The sequence below is a fragment of the Varanus komodoensis genome, unplaced genomic scaffold, assembly GCF_004798865.1.
Source record: "Varanus komodoensis strain SLA01 unplaced genomic scaffold, ASM479886v1 scaffold4, whole genome shotgun sequence".
NCBI lineage: Eukaryota > Metazoa > Chordata > Lepidosauria > Squamata > Varanidae > Varanus > Varanus komodoensis.
This window is the reverse complement of record NW_025335941.1, coordinates 43798223-43817925: the sequence shown is the minus strand read 5'-3', so window position 1 is coordinate 43817925 and position 19703 is coordinate 43798223. Positions and strand designations below refer to the sequence as shown.

Sequence of the window (19703 nt, the reverse complement as noted above, 5' to 3'; positions counted from 1 at the left end):
GGGTTAGTTTATCTCCATTCTGCATGCTAACTTACCATTTTGCATATGCAAGCCATAAGAGAGGTATGCCACAGCTTGCTGTCATGTGAACCTAGCACAATCCATGGGCTGTTTTAGCATCATGGTGGTTAGGGCAGCTCCCTGCTCTGCCCAATTTACTTCGCAGAGTGTTTGCAAGGCATGATAAGCCATAGCAAGCCTCCACTATGGCTTGTTGATACAAAATGGCAACTAGACTGGTTCACTGTGATATATAAATAAGCCCAGTGTGAATCTCATTTGAACTGAATATATCTCTTGAACCAAAATGGGTACTGCGTATGTAAAGCTTTATGTATCTGATAGTCAGACTCCAAAATGTCAGCCCTCAAAGTGCCACAAAACAGCTGCAAAATGGCTTGGCTACAGTGGTTTCTACACGTGAACTTTAGAATAACCAGTCCAAACAAGCTTGTATAAAAAGCTTGATACCTTAAATGAGACCATATATTCCATATAATCCTATATATTATACAAAGATAGCAGCTTATTTCTATCGAGATTGTAGGATGCCAGAACTTATGTATGTACATACATACGTACGTACGTATATATGTATGTATTTAAAACATTTGCATGCTGCCCAATTGTGCCACAGCACCTCTGGGCAGCTCACACTTACAAGATAAAAACATAATAAAAACACAATAAAAACCAACACCACATTGAAAATAATAGAATACAGGCAGAAAATACAAAACAAATGTCTTATGGCATTAAATATTAAAATATTTTTTAAAAGGGAGGTGTTTGCCTGGCACCAAAAAGAAAATAAGGAAGGCACCAGGTGAATCTCCTTGGGGAGAGCATTCCAATTTATTCCCTCTTACCCAGTCCTTCCTATTTATATATAAACATAGAAACAGAGCAAGTCAGAAGGGGTCTCCCGGGCCATCTAGTCAGACCCCCGGTTCCAGCCAGCTCCGCTCATGACATGTCCACCATGTGCATGTCCAGCCTATTTTTGAACACCCTCACCAATGGGGCCTCAACCACCTCCCATGGAAGCCCATTCCATACCCTTGGGGTCCTGACTGTCAGGAAGTACTTCCTGGCATCTAAATTGAACCTTGGTTCCCCGTTGGAGCGCGTCTTGCCCTTCTCTACCCACCTCCGTGTGACACCCCCTCACATACCTGTATGTTGCCAACAGATCACCTCTGAGTCTCCTCTTCTCCAGGAGAATATAAATATAAATTGTCTCGTGCCAGCAATTTTAAGCATTAAAAATGCATCCAGTTCCCAAAGGCTTAAGGGCGCACCATTAAACCCTCATCCTGTGCTTGACTTTATAACCCTAGGAAAGACTGACTAGGACTATAAAAATGTAATATCTTAAAAACCTTTGTTCTGGCTTGACTTTTTCCTCAAAGAGTTGTAATCAGCATAAGGATGGCTAACAGCAAGCACAGACAATTTATGTTTTAATTCTTCCTCAGGCTATGGAACCTAAGCAAACCTGTATGAGAGCAAGAACATCAGTTTTTCTCCACCTAACACTGATTTTGGCCTACTAACTTTAAAAAAATCATTATTATGGCCTTCCTTTAATCGTTCATTCTATCTGTTGGAGATTTTAGCTTAGAGTATTAGCTTTAAAATGAGACCAAGATTATCTCAACTGAACCTTGTTTCATGCACCTTTTTCAGAGGTCTTTGCTTTGGGCCACATAAGCACCCTACCCAGCCATTCCAATGGAGCTTCTGGATGATTTTGTCATCCCAAGCATTTTTTTAAAATAAAAAGATAGGAAGCTGAAATTTGGAATGGATGTGCTGAATGGGACTTAGCATATAACTGCTTTGCTCTTTACTTGCATTTGCTACTGACTGAATGTTTTCAATTTTTAAAAAGCTGAAAAACACTTGCTCCTTGGGAGGAAAGCTAAGGCAAATCTAGACAGCATAGTAAAAAGCAGAGACATCACCCTGCCAACAAAAGTGCATATAGTCAAGGCTACGGTTTTCCCAGTTGCAACGTATGGCTGTGAAAGCCGGACCATAAGGAAGGCTGAGCGCTGAAGAATTGAGGCCTTTGAATTGTGGTGTGGGAGAAGACTCCTGTGAGTCCTTTGGACTGCAAGGAGACCAACCCTGAGTGCTCATTAGAAGGCCAGATACTGAAAATGAAACTCAAATACTCTGGCCACCTAATGAGAAGGAAGGACTCACCCTAATGCTGGGAACAATTGACAGCAAAAGAAGGGGATGGCAAAGAATGAGGTGGCTACATGGAGTCACTGAAGCAGTTGGTGTGAGCTTAAGTGGACTCCAGGGGATGGTGGAGGACAGCAAGGCCTGGAGGAGTGTTGTCCATGGGGTTGCTATGGGTTGGACGCAACTTCGCAACTAGCAACAACAACAACAATGAACACAAAAAATTAACCTTTTTGGTACTCCATAGCAAGTACTTTTGAGGGGGAGGCAATAGAGCAGCAGTAGGTGCTGCAAGCAGCCAGTGGAGAAATTCATCCATATTCCCCCTTTTAACCATTTGCTCAAGATATTTATTCTGGCAGACATTTAATTTACCTGATTAACTTGATTTTAGTATTTTAGCATTGCCTGGTGTTATTTTTACTTTTTAATGTCCCTTTTGAGACATTTTAATTTGTTTATGTTGTTAGATGCTTTGAATATCTTTTAGATGGAAAGGCAGGATAATGTGATTAAATGAACAAAAAAGTCTATTATAAAAGTGTTATTAGTTAAAATACTAATCTTATTACTTTGCTAAACCATTTCCTTAAATGACATAGTTCTCTACCAGCCATTACTTATATCAACTACCCATTTCATGCATCAGAAGTTTAGGATGTTAGGGGGCCTTGGCAATTCCCCTTCTCTTACAAGATCAGGTATTTCATCCTTGCTCACTGCTACCCCATCTTTAATAAATTCAAACCTGGAAAGTGCTGTTTGCCCAACTGCTCAATTCATCCCAGAAAGCAATTTCTTCTTTGATTACAATTTTTGGCAACATGAGGGAAATATTAAACAAGACTTTATTCATGTCCAGGATCAGTAATACTCCATGCCTGCTAGAACTGTTCAAATTATTGATAAATCATGACTAAATCATGAGGAAAGATTGAGAGAACTATGCATGTTCAGTCTCAAGACAAGAAGGCTGGAAAGTGATATGATAGCACTCTACAAGTATCTGAAAGACTGTCCCAAAGGGCAAGGACAAGATCTCTTCTTGTCCATTCCAGAGTGCAGGTCACAGAATAACAGGCTTAAGTTAAAAGAAACCAGATTCAGACTAGACACCTGGAAGAATTTCCTGTCAGGGCAGTATGGCAATGGAACCTATTACTGGGGAAGTTGCAGGTTCTCCCTCGCTAGAGACAATCACAAAGCGTCTGGACAGTCATCTGAAAGCGACAGTGTAACTTAGTATCCTGCTATAGCAGGGGATTGGACCTGACGGCCTGGCCCCTTCCAACTCTACTCTACTATTCTGTTCTAACAGGAATATCCACCCATGTATACTCATACCAATGCATCACAAGTATGAACAGGAGGAGCTACAGCCAAAGCCCACTACATATTTCACTTACCAGTTGTGAAACAGTTACAAAATAAATGAAAAAGTATATATATCTCCAAAATATTAGTGCAGAAATTAAAAGACATATGTATACATTGTTAAAGATATTAACATATTAAAGTTATGAAACTTTATATTCACTTTCTGAAGAATATTTACACAACAAAATTATAATTCAAAATGTTAGATTTAATAACATTTCTATTAAAAACACTTACATGTACATTTAATAATACAAATTAAAATAGGTCACACAGAAGTCAGCAGACATTAAATATCTAGATTTTATTCCTAACTTTTGAGTCTGAATTATAGCAGCCTTTGACCCTTTCTGTTTATCTTTAAAAAAAAAACAAAAAAAAAGCAAAAGGGAACATAAAGTCATGCTAGCAAAAACCTTCAATAATCAATGCTCAACAATGAAAAATACCTCAACAAAAGTGCATCTCAGCAGACAATATTGTTCGCATCAAACAGAAGAAACTGAGGGCCTTAGCATATGACTATATAACAAATCTATCCTTATTCCATCTGATCTAGTGAACACCTCTATATTGTAAGATTCTGTGCACATAGAACCATGTAATCTTCATTTGCAAGTCTACACTGATCTTCACTGAATCGGGCAAAGCAGGATGGATCCAGAGATCCATGTTCTGTATGTACATTTAATAACTGGAGGCTGCTGCACTAGGGCAAAAGGTAAAAATTAAATCAATTTACACCAGTGGGGCAACAAGTCCATAGACAACAGGACAGATGACAGTGAACTTTCCTATCAGTCTCTTGACATGGGTGAGAATAAATAATCACATTCAATACCTTTACAAACCATCAGCGTGTTACAAGTAACAATGGATGTCTTCTGTTTCAGCATTTCTGGATCAGGATTTTTATCTTTAATGTTTCTGCTTTTCCAAGTTCAACCACTGAGTACTATGGTATGCTTTTGGTAGATGTTAGTTTTTAAGCTGTTTGGCTTTTAAAAAATGGAACTATTTTGAGCCATTCTTCCCAAAAAGACTCACAGCAGTATCCCCCACCCCCATTCAAGTGGTACAGTGGAAGCTCATGCATAAGAGAAGGCATTAGTCCTTTGGAGACTCGCTCCCTATGTCTTATACCCTGGCATGCAACCTGGTGCATTCTAGATGTAATAGACTACAATTCCTACTATCACTGTAAGTTGGTCATGCTGGTTGGGGCTGCTAATAGTTGTAATCCACAATTCCAAGAGGACCTTCTTGAGTTTTTTTAGAAGGTATGCAAGGTTGGGCCCAAGGGGAGGGCTTAACAGTTTCCGCACGCAGGTGGAATGAGTCTGGATCCCAGTCAGATTATCTTAACTTTGTTAACAAAATTTTATGGAATCCCCAACTCACCAAACCCTAGGGTTCCTGTAAGTGGTGTGGTAAAGCCTCCAATCAGAGCTTCCTAGGCTTCCTTCCTTGAGGGAAATTTTCAGTTATCTCCAATCTCAGAGCAGAGATAACAGTGGAGATGTGGGTGGCAGGAGACCCTGCCAGCACTGGAAACAGCAACTGCACTTTGGGGGGCACCACACAAAGACAGGAACTCAGCTAGTGCCATGCATAGTAGCCACTCCTCCCAGGGGCACAATGCCCCCCCCCCCCATGACCAGCATGGAGAAAGACTAAAATGCTCAAGGGTGAGCTGATGGCAGCCCGTGCAGCAATATCCACCAAAATCTTCCAGCCTGTAGAGGGCCTGGTGGGAGGGCAATCCAGCCCCTCTCCCAAATACTGTCCTGCACTATTCAGCTATAACTACTCAACTTTTTCTACTTCTCCAACATCCTGTTGAAAATACGCTTCCACCAATGCAAGGCTGACATATCTATGAGATCTTGGCAAATTCAGAACAATACAGAAAGAATGTCTCTTACATGAGTCTATATTAATTGGTGAGGTTGAGAGAACAAGAACAGAACAAGAAATGTCCACTGTACAAATCTATTTGATCTTCAGCCTCTTCTTAACTTGAACCATGACTCATTTTTGCAACACCCTTGTTGTGTTCTTCAATTAGGATAGATGTAATATATCTTAAAACATGTGCTTTACTGGCTATATGCTTACAAGTCCTGTGCTCTTTGGCCACACTTATCTATTCTCAATGGAGCTTGACACTGGAGAAGTTTATGTTATAGTTAGTATTTCTCTTCTTATACGGTGGTACCTTGGTTCACGAATACCCTCAGTTCATGACCAAATCAGATCACAAACAAAACTTTTGGCAAAATTTTGCCTCCGTTCACGAACTCCACAATGGGTGATGACCACGATCACAGCCATGTTCCCAAGCGAACACGATTGCAATCACAGCTGTCTCCCCGGCACGAACACTCCAAACAATGACCTTATCCCCACCCACCACGAGGGGGAGCCAGGAGGGAATGCTCATCTTGGTCGAGGCCTTCCTGGCTCCTCGCTGCTGCCCCACTTCCAAGCAGGAGGAAGGCCCCCCCTTGCAGGTTCTTGCCTGGCTCCAGGAGGGGAGCAGGAGTGGGAGGCTGGAGAGGTGAGTGCGGGGCAGTTCCCCTGGCTGGGAAAGGGCTGCGAGGAGGGAGGTAAGGGCTGCTTTTCATGGGCCAAGGCGAGGGGAGGCGAGAGACGAGGCGGTGGCTGGCCAAGTGGGGCGCCTCCTGCCTCTCCCCGCTGCGAGGGGAAGAAGCATGACAGCTGCTTGGTGGCGGCGGCTTGCCCTGACAATGCCGTGGTGGAGGCACAGGAGCTGCGGCCTCACTCCCACTCCGGCCCATCCACCACTGGGCTCAGCGAGGCAACAGTGGCTTGGCCCACAGCTCGGGGATGTGGCTCATATTTTTATAGTTAAAAAAAAATATTGAACAGTTTAACCTTATTTACATTGAACCTAATGGGGAAATTTTACTTGGTTCGCGACCAATTTGGGTCATGACCAGAATCGTGGAACGAATTAAGTTCATGAACCGAGGTACCACTGTACATGGTCAGTAAATCACAACACTTGCTACAAGAGCAAACATGCCAAATAAATTACATGCTGGGCAAATTTTAAAAAATGAAGTTTAGAAATTCATATGAAACCCAAATATTTAAAGATCACATGAATACAGTACAGAGGCAAATAGGTTTCATTTCCCATGCTGAAGAGCAAAAAAGAAGGAGGGAAAAACATTTTTAACAGAAAAAAAACAAGCAGTATGGTGGGGAGGTCTCCTGTATTTTAAAGAGCAAAGGCAGGCACTTGGAATAACAGTGGTGAAATGGGATGGCAAGGGCCTCATAAAAAAAAATTGCAAAACTGAAATAAGCTGTTTTATTTTATTTTTTTTTACTGTCAAACCTTTTAGCATCTATAGATCTATACAGCTCCCTTTTAATCTAGAACAGAAGATCCCTAATGATCACATTAGTATTTTTAATATTTTCATTGAAGTAAAAAACAACAATGTTCAAAGTCAATACACTTATTGTATTACACTGACACTGCATTGCTCAAACAATGTTAAGGGAGCACATAATTTGAGATTTTTTAAGAAGGCAAACATCTAGTAAAGCTTCTCTGCACGGTTAAAAAAATATCAAAAACCCAATGCCAGCTCAGCCTCAACCTACTAATGAACTGACTATTGCCTATATATGATTCCGAAGTGGTTTTCATTAAGTGTGTTAAAGTCCATATATATGCATACAGTTCCAGATTTTAACATATTTACCTGATTGCTTCTTTCGTAACAAAACTATAACCACACCAAAAAAGCAAGTTTTCATATAGCACAGCAGTTTGAACTTAGAAAATGACAATATAAATCTTCAAATTCAAAATTCAAAAGCAAGCTTAGCAAGTTTTCATATAAAACTACATTCTGCATGCAGATGTACTGAAGTCAGGGTTTAACTGAAAAATCTTAACATTTTTTTAGCTTACTGTCTGTATAGACAAACCTCAAGGATTAAAAAATGGAAAGGCAAGAACTTGGAGTTAATGTCAACACTAGATTCGTATGTGAACTGCTAAATGAAATAACCACTTATACAATTGGAATGTCAATTAAAGGTGGAGAAAATAATACCTATATTAAAAGATATTCTTCTAGTTACCTGCACTTATTAAGAATTCATTATTTCTATTTAGAGTTCTTCAAAAAACAAAACAAAAAAACCCACTGCTCAGCAGTTTCCATTTAAACAAAAACCATGTTAAACTACAATAAACCACACGGTATATCCACCTTATCAAAGGGTTTCATTAAAACCAAGATTAGTACAAATATATATTTTTTAAAAAATTACCATTCAATTTTATTAACTAATTACATTTTTATAAACAGTCACCATTAGGTAATTATCTACACTGAAACTATTTAAACCTTAAAAGAAAGTCACTTGAATTGTCTCACAATAATTCCATGAAGTTTGGTACACTTAAGACCACTGATTTCAACAGAATGGAATTCACTAACTCTGTGCTGAATTGTAGCCTTTTTGAGAGGAACTGGCCTCAGTTAAGCATACCCTGAATTATTTGATACATTATTAGCGACTATTTAATACACTGAAAGTATTCCAAGAGTCTGAACAGCCTCCCCACCTCTGTCTTCTTTGTGGAGGTGGTGTTTGTGAAATTTTGTGTAAAGGCAGAACAGAATTCATGACAATTGGTATGGAAATTTGATATTCATATCTTTCCAGCATTTGAACAATCTTCTCACGAATGACCCCATGTTGGTTCCTCCTACAAAAACAAGAAGTTAAGTTCATCTCTGATCAACTTACACAATCTTTCAAAATACTTTCAGACTGTCTGTTTCAAAAAACATATCAGGGCCAAGCTAGTTCCCATATTTTTTCACCCACAGGTAAAAAAGACAGCAGACATCAAACAATTTTGAGTAAAATGGATTAGCAGTAGCTCCTTCCTCCTGTCATTCCTTTACTCAAACTAGCAGTTTCCCTATAGCAGTTTTCCATTAATAAGCAAAATGATGAACCACCTCCAGCAGACTGTGGCAATCCAGAGCAAACAAAAGGGTGCAACAAACACGAGTTTTATATGGAAAGGGTAATGGGGCCTAGAAGGGAATGAAATAGTGGCTGTTTACTAGAGGCACCTTAGTGTTCTGATGTTGTACAGTGGTACCTTGGCTCACGAACTTAATCTGTTCCACAACTCTGGTCATGACCCAAATTGGTTGTGAACCAAGTCAAATTTCCCCATAAGGTTCAATGTAAATAAGGTTAATCCGTTCTGCAACTATTTTTTTAATCACAAAAATTTGAAGCAAAGTGACAAAGAACAACAAAGATCGCGGCCATCTCCCCTCCCCCCAAGCATGATTGTAGCCATCTCCCCCAGAGCATGACCACGATCACGCCCATGTTCCCTGCCCGAGCGCAACCGTCATCGCAACCATAGATGGGCACAATTGCGGTCACGCTCGGGCAGGGAAGATGGGTGCAATCACAACAATCTCTCCCCCAAATATGACCGCAATTGCACCCGTGTAGGGAAGACAGGAGCAATCGTGATCATCACCCAATGCGGAGTTCACGACCTGAGGAATTTTTTTTCCTGAAATTTCTGTCCGCAACCTGATTTAGTCGTGAACTGATGCATTTGTGAGCCAAGGTACCACTGTATCTGTTTAACCTGCTACCCCCATACCTGCTGCCATGAGCTCTAGCATACTGTTATGGTCAGAAAGCTTTCTGCTGCTTGAGATGAATCACTGAATTAGTTTGGGCTGTGTAGCTATAGGACCTATAGTATAGGTAAAAGGTAAAAGTTTCCCCATGACATTAAAGTTCAGTCATGTCTGACTCTTGGGGGCAGTGCTCATCTCTGTTTCCTAGCCGAGGGAGCCAGCGTTTGTCCGCAGACAGTTTCTGTGGTCATGTGGCCAGCATGACTAAACACCGAGGTGCGCGGAACACTGTTACCTTCCCACCAAAGTGGTACCTTTTTATCTACTTGCATTTGTATGTTTTGAACTGCAAGATTGGCAGAAGCTGGGACAGAGTACAGGACTCACCCCATCTGTGGATTCGAACTGTCAACCTTTCAGTCAACCAGCCCAGCAGCTCAGCAGTTTAACCCACTGAGCCACCACATCCTTTTGCTGTGTAGCTATAAAGCTGTTTAAGCAGTATACCTGTCCTAGGGAGCTGCAATCCGGAATGAAGGAGTTTTATGTGCAAGTTTAGCAAAAATGTTGAGCAGTAGTCCAGGAAGCAGAACAGGGCTGTGAAGGAGGCCAGCTGTATGAGCACAAGGGAGAATCCCAGTGACAAAGCGCTGGGGCATTAAGACGTGAAACTGGTAGGTGATTTAACAACAGAATGAGACCAAAGCATCAATGGAGCTCTTGGTGATTTACAGCTGGGTTTGTGACCAGAAGAGAGAACATATGTCTGCCTTATACAAAGGTTGAGGATGTCCCTAGTAAGTAGCATTGGAGTGGAATCAGCGATTGTTGTGCATGCCAGTGACATGGGAAAATCTAATCAAGCAAAACTGAAAGTAAAATTTAGTTTGGTATGTAGGAGGACAAATGCTAGGATTTCTAGAAGCACAGCCTACTATGCAGAGGCAAAGATATATGTGAATGGAAGAGGGTTTTAGAACTGATAGGCAAAAGAGATCTTTTTAACACAAGCTGGGTTTGTACAAGAGATCTGAAGCACGAAAAAGGGACAGGGCAGATCCCTGGAAGAAAGTTGAGAAGTTTCCAGTATGAGATTTATTTTATTTTATTTTATTTTTATTTTATTTAGAAAATGTCTATGCCGCCCCATTCGCCGAAGCCTCAGGGCAGCTCACAAATAAATCAATTAAAATACTATAAATTAACAATATAAAACAAGTTAACAATATAAAATAAGTTACTTACAGAAAGTAAAAGGAATGGTGCAGTGAGAGTGGTGGCACTCTGCACATCAATTGCACTAGAAACTTCAGAAGGCACAGGCCTCTACAGAATTGCTGAAGTATCAATGATAAGCCCCAGGAATAATCTAGCACTGAGGACATGCTATTGCCCCCTGAACACAATGCTAGAGTAATCTTGAGATAGAGAATGAAAGCAGGGAGGCATACAAATGAGATATATTTGTACTAATAGGTGACTTAAGTTACCCTGATACAAGCTGGATGAATGCATATTTCAGTCATACACAAAAAGAAAAAAAAAGAAAAAAGATCATAGATATCCTAAACCAGAGAGGGGTCATCCTTGGATTTAATTTTTAGTAATCCCTGGGACTAAATGTGGAATGTGTTATCAACTGACTTGAGACAGGGACTTTGGTACTATTAAATTTAATGTATATTAAAATGCTAAGTAGCAAGCATAATCACATTTGACTTCAAGATAGAAGAGATAACATACTAAAGTTCCAAGATTTTCATTTAAATGATAAAATAGCCCCTCCAAGTCAAAGGCTTTAAATCCTATAAAGCCTAGCTTGTATGTCTAGATATATAAGCACACCTAATAATTGCTTCCACTTGCTGCATTCTCAAAGAATTATAACTAGCAGCTTGGATCCAATGAAATGACAGCATAAGCAGAAGGCACTTCTGTTCAGAAAAGAGCAAATCCCTAATTTACACCAATTTCTCTTTGCTGCAGAACCCTCCATGTCACATCCCACACACCTCAGGGGTAAGTTTCAGGAGCTGCAGAAAAGCAGGAAGCAGGAATACAGCATTCTCTGCTGTGATTTTATGGGTTCCAAGTTATGAAATTACACAAAATCTATGCCTAGAGGCAGATTTAAAATTATTTTCAAAAAGCTATTCAGTTCCACCAAATATCAGGAAGAAGAAAGAACCAAAAAAGTAAAAAAGAGGGTCTAGCTAGCATCTGTGTAGAACCCAGATCTCATTAAGACCCGATACATCAGTTGTCAAGGACAGCTTGCATTCTATATCCCACAGAATCTGATATCAAACCTCATGTTGGAATAGGGAGAAAAGATAAATACATATAGGGAGCTATGCAGGAGCTGTATATGGTAGCACAATAACATAACAAATCAAACATTAGAAATATTTTTTTCAAACAATTAAAATATAAATCTTACTTTTCTAATTCCTCAGGGTTAAACTTCCACCATGTGTCTGGTTCACGAAATTCCACTCGGTAGCCTTTTTCTAGGGCCTAAGCAAACAAACAGCTTTGTTATAAAAAGAATAGTAACTTTTTTGTGATTAAGGCTGCAATCTCAAATGCGGTTGGTCTCACTTATCAGAACACATGTACAGGATTGCATTCTAAGTTAAATAAACACCAGGGTTTTTTCCTTGTAAAAAATCTTAAGATTCATTGAATCCTCAACAGAACAAGTTGATGATAGTATAACATGTAGCATATGACAAAAGTAATATTTAAATCATTTGCAGACAAATTAGCTTTGCCCACCAAGAAAGAAGCTGCTTTATTTACCGCTTCTACATAAGGCTTCATTTCCCAGGCTTGTGTATTAGTGTTGTCTATTATAATTGGGGATCTTCCCTGGTCCATTGCTTGTTTTGCTGAAATAAAGATTATATTAATAACTCAGTTATATAAATACCACTAATAAACAGAATTTTCATCAAGTAATAAAGTTAGATAAATTAAAAGTCGTCTCCCCCCCTCAAAAAAAAAAAAAAAAAAGAAAAAAGAAAGAAAGAAAAAGAAAAAGAAAAAAAAAACCCAACAGGTATCAGTTCTGGGATGACTTCAGAACCCCAGAAGAAAATGCCTGAGGTTATAAAAATGCAAAATCCTAAAAACCTTTATTCTAGCTTGAATTTTTGCTTGAGGGGTTGCAATCAGCAAAAGAATGGCTTTCAGTTGCCAACAAGAACAAGTAATTTACGTTTTAATTCTTCCAGAGGCTATGCAACCCAAGAAAATCTGTATAACAGTAGTAGGAAGACAATTGACTTCTCTCTATGTAACAATATTTTTGTCCTGCTAAATTTAAAAAATCATATATGGCTTTCCCTCAATTGATTTTCGTTCTGTCTGCTGGCAATTTTATCTTGAACCTTGCTTTGCACCTTTTTTTGGGACCTTTACTTGGGGTCTCAAACTCACCATGCCCAGCTATACCTATAGTGTTTCAGGAGTGTCACTCAGGCAATTTTATTTTATTTTTTCATTTTTTCAAGAGCTGAATTTCAGGGATATTTTAGACTAGGTACTCCGTGAAAATGTTGTAAAAGTACAAATTGGTAAGACTACTTATATGTAAATTACAGTACAGAATGTGAACCTGGGGTACAAAAGTCACAATTTGGGATGAGAACTATACCATTAGCTTGGACCTCTCTGAGGCTTTCAAAACCATCAGCCATAGTATCCTTCTAGATTGCCTGTCAGGCTTGGGCCTTGGGGATAGTATATTAGTTTGGTATCTATCCTTCCTGTCCAGAAGTTAGTGTTGGCAGACTACTGTTAAGCAGAGCAACCTCTAGCTTATGGATTCCCACATGAGTCTGCCAGGTTCCCTTTGTTATTATTTAACACATACATGAAATCACTGCAAGACATCACTGAGAAGCTATTGGTATGCTAATAATACTCAACTATTTTACTTGTCACTTGACTTGAAGGAAGTCATCAACTTCCTTTAATATTGGCCAAATTCAGTTATGGACTGGAGGATGGTGAACAAGCTGAGATTAAACCCAGACAAGAAGAGGTGCCACTGGTCAGAAAAAAGCTTGGGTGGGGATTAAAATTCAGCTTTGTTCTTGATGGAGTTCCACTGTTCCTGGAAGATCAGGTTCATAGCTTAGGGTCCTCCTGGATCCTATTTCAGGTGGCAGCAAAGGCTTGATCTGCCAAAACCTAACAAAGCCTTGGTCACATTTAAGATTACAACAATGCTTTCCACTACTGCTGAACAGCACCCAGAAGTTCAAATGGGGTAAAATGCGGTAATATTGTGCACACTATCATCATCCTGAAGGGCAGGAGGAAGGAGCTACTGCATAATCCATTTTACTCAAGATATGCACTGTTAGCCATGTTTTTCAACTCATAGCATTTATTTTAAACTTTCAGAGCTCTCAGCCATTAGGGTCTGGCTATCTAGGGAACTCAGTTTCTTGGCATGACTATGCTTTGTTATTAAGATCAACAGATGAGGCTGTTTTGAAGACATTCCCACTTGCAGAGGACTGCTTGTTAGACACACAAGGAACAGCCTTTTTGTGTGTTCTGAAAGACATTCCTTCAAAGTTGTGATGGGTCCCTGTTCTTTCTGCAGTCAGGGAGTGAATCAGTACAAAACGTCTGGACACTGCTTAAAAATTATGTTAAAATATTAGTTTTTAAGGCTGCTTTTAATGCTTCACTACTTTATTTGACTGAGAGAGAGAGGTGAAATGCTTTGATTGGCTTTAGAAAGGCAGTTCTGAAGTTTTATTTTTTTCCATAAAAATAATAACCCTTTTCATATAACAAAATTCTCTTAAGCCACATCTCAATTTTATTAGAGCCAAAATGTTTCTATAGCCATCTTGAGTCTATATAACACCAAAATCTACAGTTGCCCAAAACTAATATTAGTACATAGTCAAGTGATTATGTAAGTGATATAAGATTCGACAGGATTCCTTTGACGTTTATAGCTGTGTAAAGAATTTACACAAATAAAATTCCTCCCACCAATGTAAAAAAAAATAAAAAAAGAAAACATGGAGGAAATTTGTTGAAAAGTCTTCCTCCTAAACAACCACAAAGGATAAAGGTGACATTTTCTGTATTACATCTTGCAACCAGGCCTTGAGAAACTAAGACCGAAAGAGAAATGTATCTACTTCATGTAGGAATAATTCACTGATTCCTTGCATGTGTCAATGGATCTTCTGTGGCAAACTCTTATATGAATACATTCCTACATTTTGTGTAATTTTTCACTGTAACAGCACTCAACACAAACAAATCTAATTGTATTCACACCTCTCTTCTGGTTCCAGTCATGAGCAGCACCAAGTTGACAGACATTATATGACCAACATCCATTGTTCTGACGAAAGTAATCATCAGTGCTGAATACAATACCATCACGACTCTGACCAAGCAGAATACTGTTAAAGGAAAAAGCAAGACTATTACAAGATAGCTAAATCTTGTTTAGGGAAAGCAGAAAATTTTATGCTGGAAAGTTTATCTATACTCAATTTCAGAGGTATTTCTGGCTGTCAGTATAAGCATAGCAATTTCTAAACTTCACTTTTCCCCTGCTACATTTCATTATTTTCCGTGAAGCACAGGGCATTCATATAAGGAATATTTTAAAAGTTCATGATGAAGACTCACCTACTCATTGCTATGCTCACTGCTTAATGCTACTTTTTTCAAGTCACCACATGTATTTTTCCATGAGAGAATATTCCAGAGAACACTAGACATGAATTTCTACCTTTGCTAAACCAAATGAACTATCACACTTAATTATTTGAAATGAAGCACTGCAGGATCAGTTATTCACTTAGAACATTTTATCTGACAATCAGCATTTTTAAATACAGCACTAAAGACAAGAAAGCCCAATGAGCCTTAGATTCTTTTATATGGTAGCTGCTATTTCATTCTGGTAAATTCTGAATCAAACTCATGGTTTAAATTTGTAAGGCTTCAAAAGAATGGACAAAAATATAATATAAAAACTCTAACTGACCAACAAATCAAGCCTCTCTCATTTCCTGAGCTGCTTCCAGACGATACTTCTGAGATAGCTATTGTTCTAACTTATTCACAGACTTGTGTGGGGATCCACACAATGGTCCGCCAGTCACAGCCCCCTCCTGTTTTCACACTACTTTTTCTGTCTTTTCTTTACCAAAGAAAATCCATTACATAAGAAAAAATGGAATAGCTACACAATGTCTTTGGAGTGGTAGTGCTAGGAACCCTTTGTCTAAGAGCACAACCAGTCTAACATTCCAAGAACCTAACCTGCTTTCTCAGGCTTCAGCAATATTATTTGTATTCCAACAGAAGCAGTATGTTTGAACTCTAAATCACAGTAATAAGAGAATACATGTGCCTACCCCAGATAGGAACTTGCACAGGAATTTTCATAATTACAGATTTGTTACTATTTTAATTCAAGTTATTCCCCAGACTTGTTACATAATATTGCCAGTCACTAAATGATCAAACACAGGTACATTTGTGTGGTAGTGTGTAATTCACAATCCAGTGCTATAGACCAAATCTATTTGTTCCTGCAAAGAAACTGCAAGTTCTGATATAGATATTTTATGAATAGGAAATAAATAGCCAGAAATAGTAAATGTGATGCTACATCATCAATTGTAATCATATACTACATATAAACTAGTTTTAGTTTTACATTTTGCTAGGTTTGTTTGTTTATTTATTTATTTGGAACATTTATATGCCGCCCCATTCGCAAAAAGCCTCGGGGCGGCTAAAGAGCCTTTTTTTAATCAAGTAAAAAATGTAATTCAGAAAAGCAGTTCAAACAACAAGCAACTGACACAGCATTCACAGTTTGCAGTCCACAAGAGCTTATGCCATAATTTACCTTTAGGTGACACAAGACTTGTTTGCACATAGCATCTTTACTTCTAGGTTTTTCCACATAAGAAAACAAGAATTCTTTACACCCCAATTTGTTCAACCTTGCACTGAATAATGATTTCATTTTATAAATGGGGAAAGTATAGACAAGAGCATTCAACACCAAATAATCCATAATGGAATTTTGAAACCAGGGCAACAAGGATCCTAGCCATCTAATCCTCAATCAAAAATAAGTTATTAATGGTTTATGGTTTTTAAATATCTCCATTATTTAAAATCAACTTTCAAAATCATTCCAACATTTCAAAATCAAGAAAAAAACATAATTTACAGCACAATATTATGGAATCAGACAGTGTCTAGACAAGCATAAGATTTTTTGAGACTTAGCTATGAATTCAGAAGAGCACTCTGACATCATAGCTGGGTCTCTAAGCTTGAAGAGCCCTCCCTACACCCCTGCCCAGAACGAAAAAGGTTGTGTCTGCCAGTTTGCAAGAGCAAACTCAGAGACAAGGATGAATGTGAATTCTGCAGATGCAATAGGGAGGAATTATACACCACCATAATTGCACCCTAAAAACATGTATACAACACCGTAACAACTTTATTACTGAAAAAGCAAAACAAGGTACAATAAAATCTTGTGTAACTTGGACTGTTTTCACTGTTCTCAATAAAACTTTATTATATATTGAGCACTAAACAGAAGAACCTATGACATGAAATATTCACATGCTTTATTTTTAAGGTAATATCAGCATGTACTTACTGAGACAATGTTGTCTTCCCTGAGCCTGGAAGACCTCTTAAAATTAGAAGTAGCTTTTGTGACTCACATAGCTTGTCCTCAGGAAACTGCTGAGAAACTATGTTTGATCCTTCAGTCTGGTATGATCGAATGTCTTCCCAACATGGTCGGGTTTCACAGAAACCATTAACCACATGTTCATCAGGCACATTATATCCACTTCTGGTGGTCTGCGCAGTATGAGTACCAAAATGATTAGCATACTCGCTATTTTGATCCGATATTGAACTGCTCATGTTTATATGGGAGTTTTTAAATGGTCCCACATTTGAGTGTTGGAAAATATCTGAATGAAGTAATGAGGAATTAGGTTCCTGAAAACTAAAATGAGCAGGGAACTGAGGAGGTATTGGGCTGTAGGGTACAATAAATGGATGTGTGTGTTGCCAACTAGGTCTAAGCTGAGCCAAAGAACTGTTGTAGAATCTAGAACCTTCATGTCTATTACATAACTGTTCAGCTTCCCTTACATTTCTTTCATGGTCACAACATCGTTGAAAGCCACTTCTGTGACCTGAGTTACCAGAGTGATATTGTTCTCTGCCTGTTCTGTGATTATTTGATTCATTATAAAATGAATATCCATCACCATTCTTAAGAAATGTTTTACAGGGCCATTCCTGAGAGCTTTCACAAACTTTTTGATTCCATTTATTGTGTTCCACAGGTTGTTTATGGGAGTTTGTTTCAGTACCCTGCAAGGCACTGTCCAAACAGTTTTCATTGCTTTCAAGCTGAGAAATTTCACTATAAAACTGGGACAATTCATCTTCTAATTTCGGTACATCACAGGGAAGAGCCTGTTTTGGTGCCACTATTTTCTTATTACTTCTACCAAGTGTTGTGTTTGACCGTTTGGGAGAACTGCTGTCAAATTTCTTTTGATCATGTAGGGTACTGGTTTCATTTTTATAAAGAGGTCCAATAAATGCTTTGCTTGTGCTATACAGTTCAGTCTCTCCTTCACTCTTGTTTACTGAATTTGAAGGCTCTGATGACACTATTTTTTTACCAGGGAATGCCTTGTTAAATTGGTCCACAACTTCTGCAGGTTCTTTTTCTTGTTGTACCTCATGATCATCAGGTAGGGACAATGGAATAAATCCACTATGGGTTTTTTTAATATGTATTTCCTCATGAAGTCTTTGCAATCCATCGTATGATTTACCATAAGGTTCTTCTGTTGATTTCATCCTTTTAGAACAAGGCTCAGTTACTGATGCATCCTGACTTTCAAGGTATCTTGGCTTACACTCAGCATGAAGCATCTTAAAACAATAAAATAATACGTTTTCAGCATGATACCAATTACTCTTCCCCAAGTTGACAGCATGATACAAGCTATTACTCTTAGTCACTTCATGATTAGGATTGCAGCCCTATATATATTTACCCAAAAGTGAGTCTCACTGAATACATTAGAACTTACTTCTGAGTAGAAGTAGGATTTCAGTATAAAATTAATCAGATATTATGAAAAATAGTTTTTCAATTTACAAAAAGGTATTAGCTATAAGCTGCTTTTGCATTTCAGTTGTACTATCCACTGGCTACACATAATAATTTAAATACATCATGACAGAACTATAGTGAACAGAATCATAATATAGGTGTACAATATGTGCTGCTTGGTGAAACTCCATAGGATGGTATTTTTCAACCTGCACTAGCACCTGGGATCATCAGTGGCTATGAGCCCAGCTGGCTATATACTGCACACAGTATCAGAAGTAGTTTGCCTGTATCATTTGCAGCAGAACATGGGCAGGAGGGTTCTATTGCACTCATGTCCTACTTATGGGTTTCCCACAGTCAGTCTGCCTTTATAAACAGAATGCCGGCCTATATGTAAACATGGTCCCACCCAGTATGACTTTTCTGTTCTTACACTGTAAAATTAATCACGTTATGAAGAAGGGACCACAATGAACATGTTTTTCAACGAACAAAATGTTTTAACATCAAGTTGCTTTCACATTTTAGTGGTACTACTGTCCATTAACTATATATCAACTTTAAGTTCTATCAGTGCGGGACTAAAAGACCACTACAATTATTAAAAACATCAACCAAACAATAGCTTCTGCTTGCGCTAGGAGCAAAACACCCAACAGTCATGTTGTTGTTGCTTTTAAATGCCCTCCCTCCTCACCGCGAGATAAGAATGAGACACTGAGTCAGCATGCTATTTTAAGCGCGGCCTTTTCCCAGGGACTACCACCAGCTGCCTAACGACCCTGAGAGGCCGGCTTCATGGTGTGAGCCGCTCCGGCTTTCTTTCCACACAGCGTTCCTGCGCATGCCTAACCCCTACCGCACCCGAAGTGCTGCGCTTCCGTGGATTTTTTCCTGCCTGTCAGGAGTCCCCCCACCAACCCAACAGAAAACACTATAAATCCGCTACCTCCTTCCCTGACGGCTGTGTACCTCAGGTAGAAGAACGCACCCCAAAGAAACCGTTACAGGTACACCACTTTAACGATCCTCATATAAAACCCATCGACAGCTGTCCCCCACCCCACAGACTGTGGAAGTCAACCATTCTCCCTCCCCCCCGCACGCTCCTTTTAGCATCGTCGCTCCAAATCAAGCTTCCCTTGCAAGAAACTAACCTCAAGAAAAAGGCTCCACTCTCTTTCCAAACGTCTAGGCAATCAAATAGAAACCGCCATACCACCCAGCTGAACTAAGAGACAACCCAATAATCCCCGAACCTCCGCTTGCCAAAATGGTGGCCTCCAATC

At 39.1% G+C, this 19703-nt stretch overlaps 1 protein-coding gene across 9 annotated transcripts in view; it reads right to left on the bottom strand.

Annotated features, from left to right (window-relative positions):
• LOC123029082 (NEDD4-binding protein 2-like 2) overlaps positions 1–19703 on the bottom strand; it is a 34851-nt gene extending 15148 nt beyond the window's left edge. For 5 of the 9 annotated variants that reach the window (XM_044441624.1, XM_044441625.1, XM_044441627.1 and 2 more), the window contains exons 1-6: positions 19572–19703; positions 16921–18227; positions 14556–14683; positions 12045–12133; positions 11683–11759; positions 8189–8332 (exon numbers count right to left, since the gene is read on the bottom strand). In XM_044441624.1, the coding sequence (XP_044297559.1) occupies positions 8189–8332; positions 11683–11759; positions 12045–12133; positions 14556–14683; positions 16921–18227 (1745 nt within the window). In that variant the 5' untranslated portion in view covers positions 19572–19703. Of the gene's footprint in view, positions 1–6899; positions 8333–11682; positions 11760–12044; positions 12134–14555; positions 14684–16920; positions 18228–19571 lie in introns of those variants that run through there. The other 4 variants (XM_044441626.1, XM_044441631.1, XM_044441629.1 and 1 more) reach the window with 4 other exon arrangements.